This window comes from Borostomias antarcticus, assembly GCF_949987555.1.
Source record: "Borostomias antarcticus genome assembly, chromosome: 18".
Taxonomy (NCBI): domain Eukaryota; kingdom Metazoa; phylum Chordata; class Actinopteri; order Stomiiformes; family Stomiidae; genus Borostomias; species Borostomias antarcticus.
Genome location: NC_140251.1, coordinates 22,593,892 through 22,605,668, shown reverse-complemented (window position 1 = coordinate 22,605,668; position 11,777 = coordinate 22,593,892). Strand labels below are relative to the sequence as shown.

The following is an 11,777-nucleotide window of genomic DNA, read 5'->3' as shown; positions in this document are numbered from 1 at the left end:
CAAAAGTAACCTTAAAACTGGGCTAAACATGCATTTTCCCTTTACTACTCCTTTAAGTTTATTTCTGCAATAACTGCACTTATAGCTGCGTTTATTCTTCTAACGTTAACGTTACCACTTGTTGCTTCGGGAGCCGCCATGTTTGTTTAGCGAGCGGCAGGGACACGAATCAATCAGGGGCTGCTTTCCACTGTGGGGCGGGACAGCAGTTAAAACGCAGTCCCTGATTGGCCCGGTATGGTCTCGATTTTGGCATAATCGCTCTGGAGGAGACGAAGGCCAGACCGTTCTGCGTTAGTAAAACAGAATGTGAGCTCGCGAGAACAGGTTGGTCGTACCAGGCTACCCACCATCCCCTTCCCAATAGATGTTGTGTAACAAGAAGCAACATGCATGACTTCTCAGAAAGGACATGCAATTGTATGGGGAGGGAATGGTATAAACGAGTTTGAACGGCTGTCGACCGTAGTTAAGACTGATCTCTACTTCCTTAGATCTTCGTCCTGCTGAGAGTGACATGATGCTTCATTAGCTTCCAGCAGAAAACTAGCCGGGTGTAGAAGACGATGGAGAACTACCTGCGGTATGTCTGTCACCTAGCCAATTAAAGGGGTCCACGTTTGCAAAACTAACTTTTTCATTGTTTTTGCATGTACATTTGAGTCTCTGATGGGCCTACTAACACAAACACTATGAAGTGAAACAACCCAGTCATTTTGTTGTGGTCAGCCGAAATGAAAAAAAGTCAGTCCCAGCCAGCCATTCAAATCTCCCGTGTCACTTTATGTCACAGTTGGAGACCCCGCTAGCTACCGATGAGGGAACTTGGGACCTTACCCGCGGGATCCCAACGGACCGTCTGCGGCATTCCACACCACCGCTTGCATGCCCATATTACGGATATAAATGTATGGATGTCCATATGTATGGATGTCCAATTTCCTCCAACTAAACCAGGACAAAACAGAAGTACTGATCATTGGAGAAAAAGCTGAAAGAGAGAAACTATCTGCACACTTAAAAACTCTGGAAATTGACACCAAATTCCAGGCTAAAAACCTAGGTGTCATACTTGACTCAGATCTTAATTTCGAAAACCACATCAAGAATATTACAAAGACTTTTTACCACCTAAGGCAAGGCAAGGCAAGTTTATTTATATAGCACATTTCAGCCACAGGGCAATTCAAGGTGCTTTACATGAGACATTAAAAGCATTAAAACAAAAAGCTAAGGAACATTGCCAAGGTGCAACCCTTTCTCTCTCAGGCTGACACCGAAAGATTAATGCATGCTTTCATCACAAGCAGGCTGGACTACTGCAATGCTCTACTATCAGGCCTACCAAAGAAAGCAATCTCTAAGCTACAAATGATACAGAATGCTGCAGCACGAGTCCTCACTAAGACTAGACGAAGTGCACGCATCACACCAGCCTTAAAATCACTACACTGGTTACCTGTCAACTCTAGAATAGACTTTAAAATACTATTACTAGTCTATAAATCTCTCCAGTCACTCACCAGAATATATTTCAGACATGCTTGTTAAGTACATGCCCAACAGACCACTCAGATCCTCAGGTACTGAACTTTTAACAGTTCCAAAAGCCAGGACCAAGAAACACGGAGAGGCAGCTTTTAGTTTCTATGCCCCCAACCTCTGGAACACCCTACCGGAGTGCCTAAGAAGGGCCGAAACAACGGAGGTCTTCAAGCAAGACGTACCTTTTCGACCTAGCCTAAAATCACTAGCCAGGACCTTCAGACACATAAAGGCACTCAAACCTACCTGTGAATCCTCTGTATACATTGGTATTTATCCTGCTATTCACTGTATGTATATCAAGTAGTGTACAGAAGCTGGTTACCCTGAAACAGGCTTGTTCTGTTCTGACAGCTGTGTTGCTTCAATGGCTCAGTGTGCTACTAACCGTTTTCTGCCTCCCCTAGTGCCTCTCTCTCTCCCTCCTATCTTCTAACCAGGTCCTGCCCTACTGTCGTCCGTAGACCAGCCTGAGTCCGATAGATACCTCCGTGTCAGCTGTGGATGTCGAAGTATTTAGTACACACACACACGTACACACAGACACACATCCGTCCACATCCGGCTTAGGCCTGGACCTGATGCTCTTAGCCTTTCTTGCTCTGAAATTTTAATTTAATGTAATTAATTGCTCTATAAATGTTCTTAGCCATTAGACAAATATATTCCAGGAGCTTGCTCCAGGTTGCCTGTTTTAAATATCTGTGTGGTTTGTATGGCTCTATGTGCTACTAACCCTGTTCTGCCTTCCCTCTCCCTAGTGCCTCTCTCTCCCACTGTCACCAGCAGACCTCCCGGAGTCCGATAGATACCCCTGTGTCTGCTGTGGATGTCGTAGCATGTCCGTAGGATGTCCTCTCTCCTATGATGCTTTTTTACCCTCTCTTACTCTGAAATGTAATTTAATGTAATGTATTGCTTTATAAATGTTCTTAGCCGGTAGACAAACATACTCCTGGAGCTTGCTCGATCGCCTTGTTGAGAGGGGTCAGGGAAGAATTTTTACAGCTCACTTACAGTATCTGGCCCCCGGGTGATTACTGTTTTTTTTCTTCCCTCTGGAATATGTAGAGAGTGGGTCGTATGCCCTCCTCCCTTGTTCTCTGTAAAGTGCATTGTGTTGCCTCTGGGCATGAAATGCGCTATACAAATAAAGCTTTGATTGATTGATTGATTGATTGATAGAGGGAGAAGTAATACTACTCATTGACCCATTGCTGTAGCCTCATCTGGCACATTAGATTAGCTTACCTTGTTCTCAAACTACTTGTTCTTCGTCTGGTTGTAATTTAATTGAAGTGAAGATGCTCACATCGCTTGGCCAAAACTTTGCCGTTCAGTGATGTTTAGTTTAGTTGATGACGAAAATCATGAACAACGAGGTTGGTGTCGATGCTGCAAAGCAGTACTTTATGAAAATATGTGGCCATTACTAACTAGTAAAAATAACTGAATTCAAGGCTTTTGCCAAGGGAAACTATTGTTGCTCTTGCCCCGACTGTGTTGGGATGCTCCACTGATAACGTTCAGTACAATTGGTTGATCCAATCGCCTGCTGATAATGTGGAAGGCATTGCATGTTGTACAGACGGTGTGACGACTGCATGGCCAGACTGATCCATGGAGACAGACAACGTGAGCGCAGGAGATCAGGATGGCCTTACAAAGCTAACCTATCACATCTGATGACATTATTTTGCCTTAACATGGTCTCTCTCTTGTTTTCCTTAGAGACCTTGGAGTTTGGGGAGGCTGTAGTGTTGACATTTTTCACGTGTGTGTAGTGTGTGTGTAATGTGTGTGTACTGTAACTTGCATACTTGCGTAACTGTATGTAACTTGTAATGACTTATCTTGGGTTGAGGGGGCCATAAAACATCAAATCAAAAAATAGTTGTATTGAAAGGATTCAAGCATTTTTTTACGTTTTGATTAAGCGTATACCATCTTCTTGCTACCTGGAACAAATTTTGAACCAAGCTAAACATTTGCAAAACATTCCTTTATTATAAATAAACTATTTGTATAAAAATGGGCATGCTTTAACCATGGCATTTACAGATTTCACAACTTGGGGCTACAATTCATTTAGCCAATAGAGACATACTCATCTCTTAATGCAGGTCGGACACACGACATGAGATAAGAATTAGAAATCTTCACAACCACAAATTACATACTGTACGATTAGAATAACAACTAACATGGTTGATCGCAACAATTTATTTTTTAGATTTTCTTTTAAATACTTTTTTTTGTATTCTCTTCTTTGTGTTCAGTCTCTTGAACAGTTAGTTTTGTAGCCGGACCATTGTCCCTCTCCACATACTGTATACAAAAACACACACATTTGTGTTAAGACTATTTTGTCTACCACCTTGTCAGTCGTTTGTGCCACTGAGCGACATCAATGTCTCATGCTTGCTGGGAGTCCTCATCTCAGTCTGACATCTCCAAGTCTGCATGCCGGGGAGTCCTGACGTCAGAGCGTCTCTGTTCAGATGGCGTGGTTGGTGTAGCTCACATATGTCGTTTTGGTTGGTGGCACTGAAGACGAGCAGAGCAGAGCAGCTTGGTTGGTCTACAGTACACTCTGTTTTAGTTCACAGCCCTTGATAAAGATCAAAATACTCACACCCGTTTTCACTACTGTGTGGTTCCTTCCTTGGCCATTATAACAGCATTATAACAGTAATAGTAGTATTGGCCTTCTATTGTGCTACTTGACACAACAGTGGAGCCTTTTTATGGATGTTTTTGTATCTCCTGATGTGTAGAGATCAGCGAACTTCAGTCTGATTCTTTCAGGGAATTTTCTGCCTTTCACCATGATGATACTGACCAGTATTCACTATGATGATGCTGACCAGTATTCACTATGATGATGCTGACCAGTATTCACTATGATGATACTGACCAGTATTCACTATGATGATACTGACCAGTATTCACTATGATGATACTGACCAGTATTCACTATGATGATGCTGACCAGTATTCACTATGATGATACTGACCAGTATTCACCATGATGATGCTGACCAGTATTCACTATGATGATATTGACCAGTATTCACCATGATGATACTGACCAGTATTCACTATGATGATGCTGACCAGTATTCACTATGATGATACTGACCAGTATTCACTATGATGATACTGACCAGTATTCACTATGATGATACTGACCAGTATTCACTATGATGATGCTGACCAGTATTCACTATGATGATGCTGACCAGTATTCACTATGATGATACTTACCAGTATTCACCATGATGATACTGACCAGTATTCACTATGATGATACTGACCAGTATTCACTATGATGATGCTGACCAGTATTCACTATGATGATACTGACCAGTATTCACCATGATGATACTGACCAGTATTCACTATGATGATACTGACCAGTATTCACTATGATGATGCTGACCAGTATTCACTATGATGATGCTGACCAGTATTCACCATGATGATGCTGACCAGTATTCACTATGATGATGCTGACCAGTATTCACTATGATGATGCTGACCAGTATTCACCATGATGATGCTGACCAGTATTCACTATGAATCTATTGACCAGTATTCACTATGATGATACTGACCAGTATCAATATGATCATGCTGACCAGTATTCACTATGATGATGCTGACCAGTATTCACCATGATTATGCTGACCAGTATTCACCATGATGATACTAACCAGTATTCACTATGATGATACTGACCAGTATTCATTATGAATCTATTGACCAGTATTCAATATGATGATGCTGACCAGTATTCACTATGATGATGCTGACCAGTATTCACTATGATGATACTGACCAGTATTCACTATGATGATGCTGACCAGTATTCACTATGATGATGCTGACCAGTATTCACTATGATGATGCTGACCAGTATTCACTATGATGATGCTGACCATTATTCACCATGATTATGCTGACCAGTATTCACTATGATGATACTGACCAGTATTCATTATGAATCTATTGACCAGTATTCAATATGATGACGCTGACCAGTATTCACTATGATGACACTGACCAGTATTCACCATGACGACGCTAACCAGTATTCACCATGACGACGCTGACCAGTATTCACTATGATGATACTGACCAGTATTCACCATGATGACGCTGACCAGTATTCACCATGACGACGCTAACCAGTATTCACCATGACGACGCTGACCAGTATTCACTATGATGATGCTGACCAGTATTCACTATGATGATGCTGACCAGTATTCACCATGATGATGCTGACCAGTATTCACCATGATGATATTGACCAGTATTCACTATGATGATGCTGACCAGTATTCACCATGATGATACTGACCAGTATTCACTATGATGATACTGACCAGTATTCACTATGATGATGCTGACCAGTATTCACTATGATGATGCTGACCAGTATTCACCATGATGACGCTGACCAGTATTCACCATGATGATACTGACCAGTATTCACTATGATGATACTGACCAGTATTCACTATGATGATGCTGACCAGTATTCACTATGATGATACTGACCAGTATTCACCATGATGATACTGACCAGTATTCACTATGATGATACTGACCAGTATTCACCGTGATGATACTGACCAGTATTCACTATGATGATGCTGACCAGTATTCACCATGATGATGCTGACCAGTATTCACTATGAATCTATTGACCAGTATTCACTATGATGATACTGACCAGTATCAATATGATGATGCTGACCAGTATTTACTATGATGATGCTGACCAGTATTCACCATGATTATGCTGACCAGTATTCACCATGATGATACTAACCAGTATTCACTATGATGATACTGACCAGTATTCATTATGAATCTATTGACCAGTATTCAATATGATGATGCTGACCAGTATTCACTATGATGATGCTGACCAGTATTCACTATGATGATACTGACCAGTATTCACTATGATGATGCTGACCAGTATTCACTATGATGATGCTGACCAGTATTCACCATGATGATGCTGACCAGTATTCACCATGATGATGCTGACCAGTATTCACTATGATGATGCTGACCAGTATTCACCATGATGATGCTGACCAGTATTCACTATGATGATGCTGACCAGTATTCACTATGATGATGCTGACCAGTATTCACCATGATGATACAGACCAGTATTCACTATGAATCTATTGACCAGTATTCACTATGATGATACTGACCAGTATTCACCATGATTATGCTGACCAGTATTCACTATGATGATACTGACCAGTATTCATTATGAATCTATTGACCAGTATTCAATATGATGATGCTGACCAGTATTCACTATGATGATGCTGACCAGTATTCACCATGATTATGCTGACCAGTATTCACTATGATGATACTGACCAGTATTCATTATGAATCTATTGACCAGTATTCAATATGATGACGCTGACCAGTATTCACTATGATGATACTGACCAGTATTCACTATGATGATGCTGACCAGTATTCACTATGATGACGCTGACCAGTATTCACTATGATGATACTGACCAGTATTCACTATGATGATGCTGACCAGTATTCACTATGATGATTCTGACCAGTATTCACCATGATGATGCTGACCAGTATTCACTATGATGATGCTGACCAGTATTCACTATGATGATGCTGACCAGTATTCACTATGATGATTCTGACCAGTATTCACCATGATGATGCTGACCAGTATTCACTATGATGATACAGACCAGTATTCACCATGATGATGCTGACCAGTATTCACTATGATGATGCTGACCAGTATTCACTATGATGATGCTGACCAGTATTCACTATGATGATTCTGACCAGTATTCACCATGATGATGCTGACCAGTATTCACCATGATGATGCTGACCAGTATTCACCATGATGATGCTGACCAGTATTCACTGTGAATCTATTGACCAGTATTCACTATGATGATACTGACCAGTATCAATATGATGATGCTGACCAGTATTCACTATGATGATGCTGACCAGTATTCACCATGATGACGCTGACCAGTATTCACCATGATGACGCTGACCAGTATTCACCATGATGATGCTGACCAGTATTCACTATGATGATGCTGACCAGTATTCACTATGATGATGCTGACCAGTATTCACCATGATGATGCTGACCAGTATTCACTATGATGATGCTGACCAGTATTCACTATGATTATGCTGACCAGTATTCACCATGATGATGCTGACCAGTATTCACTATGATGATGCTGACCAGTATTCACTATGATGATGCTGACCAGTATTCACTATGATGATACTGACCAGTATTCACTATGATGATTCTGACCAGTATTCACCATGATGATGCTGACCAGTATTCACTATGAATCTATTGACCAGTATTCACTATGATGATACTGACCAGTATCAATATGATGATGCTGACCAGTATTCACTATGATGATGCTGACCAGTATTCACCATGATGACGCTGACCAGTATTCACCATGATGACGCTGACCAGTATTCACTATGATGATACTGACCAGTATTCACTATGATGATGCTGACCAGTATTCACTATGATGATACTGACCAGTATTCACCATGATGATACTGACCAGTATTCACTATGATGATACTGACCAGTATTCACTATGATGATGCTGACCAGTATTCACTATGATGATGCTGACCAGTATTCACCATGATGATGCTGACCAGTATTCACTATGATGATGCTGACCAGTATTCACTATGATGATGCTGACCAGTATTCACCATGATGATGCTGACCAGTATTCACTATGATGATGCTGACCAGTATTCACTATGATGATGCTGACTAACCAGTATTCACTATGATGATACTGACCAGTATTCATTATGAATCTATTGACCAGTATTCAATATGATGACGCTGACCAGTATTCACTATGATGATACTGACCAGTATTCACCATGACGACGCTAACCAGTATTCACCATGACGACGCTGACCAGTATTCACTATGATGATACTGACCAGTATTCACCATGATGACGCTGACCAGTATTCACCATGACGACGCTAACCAGTATTCACCATGACGACGCTGACCAGTATTCACTATGATGATGCTGACCAGTATTCACTATGATGATGCTGACCAGTATTCACCATGATGATGCTGACCAGTATTCACCATGATGATATTGACCAGTATTCACTATGATGATGCTGACCAGTATTCACCATGATGATACTGACCAGTATTCACTATGATGATACTGACCAGTATTCACTATGATGATGCTGACCAGTATTCACTATGATGATGCTGACCAGTATTCACCATGATGATACTGACCAGTATTCACTATGATGATACTGACCAGTATTCACTATGATGATGCTGACCAGTATTCACTATGATGATACTGACCAGTATTCACCATGATGATACTGACCAGTATTCACTATGATGATACTGACCAGTATTCACCGTGATGATACTGACCAGTATTCACTATGATGATGCTGACCAGTATTCACCATGATGATGCTGACCAGTATTCACTATGAATCTATTGACCAGTATTCACTATGATGATACTGACCAGTATCAATATGATGATGCTGACCAGTATTTACTATGATGATGCTGACCAGTATTCACCATGATTATGCTGACCAGTATTCACCATGATGATACTAACCAGTATTCACTATGATGATACTGACCAGTATTCATTATGAATCTATTGACCAGTATTCACTATGATGATGCTGACCAGTATTCACCATGATGATGCTGACCAGTATTCACCATGATGATGCTGACCAGTATTCACTATGATGATGCTGACCAGTATTCACCATGATGATGCTGACCAGTATTCACTATGATGATGCTGACCAGTATTCACTATGATGATGCTGACCAGTATTCACCATGATGATACAGACCAGTATTCACTATGAATCTATTGACCAGTATTCACTATGATGATACTGACCAGTATTCACCATGATTATGCTGACCAGTATTCACTATGATGATACTGACCAGTATTCATTATGAATCTATTGACCAGTATTCAATATGATGATGCTGACCAGTATTCACTATGATGATGCTGACCAGTATTCACCATGATTATGCTGACCAGTATTCACTATGATGATACTGACCAGTATTCATTATGAATCTATTGACCAGTATTCAATATGATGACGCTGACCAGTATTCACTATGATGATACTGACCAGTATTCACCATGATGATACTGATCAGTATCAATATTCACCATGATGATGCTGACCAGTATTCACTATGATGATGCTGACCAGTATTCACTATGATTATGCTGACCAGTATTCACCATGATGATGCTGACCAGTATTCACTATGATGATGCTGACCAGTATTCACCATGATGATACTGATCAGTATCAATATGATGATGCTGACCAGTATTCACTATGATGATGCTGACCAGTATTCACCATGATGATGCTGACCAGTATTAACTATGATTATGCTGACCAGTATTCACCATGATGATGCTGACCAGTATTCACTATGATGATGCTGACCAGTATTCACCATGATGATGCTGACCAGTATTCACTATGATGATGCTGACCAGTATTCACCATGATGATGCTGACCAGTATTCACCATGATGATGCTGACCAGTATTCACCATGATGATGCTGACCAGTATTCACCATGATGATACTGACCAGTATTCACTATGATGATGCTGACCAGTATTCACCATGATGATACTGACCAGTATTCACTATGATGATGCTGACCAGTATTCACCATGATGACGCTGACCAGTATTCACCATGACGACGCTAACCAGTATTCACCATGACGACGCTGACCAGTATTCACTATGATGATGCTGACCAGTATTCACCATGATGATACAGACCAGTATTCACTATGAATCTATTGACCAGTATTCACTATGATGATACTGACCAGTATCAATATACTGACCAGTATTCACTATGATGATGCTGACCAGTATTCACTATGATGATACTGACCAGTATTCACTATGATGATACTGACCAGTATTCACTATGATGATGCTGACAAGTATTCACTATGATGATACTGACCAGTATTCACCATGATGATACTGACCAGTATTCACTATGATGATGCTGACCAGTATTCACTATGATGATGCTGACCAGTATTCACCATGATGATGCTGACCAGTATTCACTATGATGACGCTGACCAGTATTCACCATGATGATACTGACCAGTATTCACTATGATGATGCTGACCAGTATTCACTATGATGATGCTGACCAGTATTCACCATGACGACGCTGACCAGTATTCACTATGAATCTATTGACCAGTATTCACTATGATGATGCTGACCAGTATTCACTATGATGACGCTGACCAGTATTCACTATGATGACGCTGACCAGTATTCACCATGATGATACTGACCAGTATTCACCATGATGATACTGATCAGTATTCACCATGATGATGCTGACCAGTATTCACTATGATGATGCTGACCAGTATTCACTATGATGATGCTGACCAGTATTCACTATGAATCTATTGACCAGTATTCACTATGATGATGCTGACCAGTATTCACTATGATGACGCTGACCAGTATTCACCATGATGATACTGTCCAGTATTCACCATGATGATACTGATCAGTATTCACTATGATGACGCTGACCAGTATTCACCATGATGATGCTGACCAGTATTCACTATGATGATGCTGACCAGTATTCACTATGATGATATTGACCAGTATTCACCATGATGATGCTGACCAGTATTCACTATGATGATGCTGACCGGTATTCACTATGATGACGCTGACCAGTATTCACCATGATGATACTGACCAGTATTCACTATGATGATGCTGACCAGTATTCACTATGATGACGCTGACCAGTATTCACTATGATGATACTGACCAGTATTCACTATGATGATACTGACCAGTATTCACTATGATGATGCTGACAAGTATTCACTATGATGATACTGACCAGTATTCACCATGATGATACTGACCAGTATTCACTATGATGATGCTGACCAGTATTCACTATGATGATGCTGACCAGTATTCACCATGATGATGCTGACCAGTATTCACCATGATGATGCTGACCAGTATTCACCATGATGATGCTGACCACTCTATTTCACGAGAA

At 40.7% G+C, this 11,777-nt stretch overlaps 1 protein-coding gene across 1 annotated transcript in view; it reads right to left on the bottom strand.

Moving 5' to 3' along the window:
• Positions 1–4,042: 4,042 nt before the first annotated feature.
• Positions 4,043–11,777, bottom strand: part of LOC311320970 (metabotropic glutamate receptor 8-like) — a gene marked incomplete at both ends in the record, with an annotated part of 311,989 nt that continues 304,254 nt past the window's right edge. Inside the window, one exon of the mRNA XM_084452837.1 lies at positions 4,043–4,092. Within this exon, the coding sequence (XP_084308963.1) occupies positions 4,043–4,092 (50 nt within the window). The remainder of the gene's footprint in view (positions 4,093–11,777) is intronic.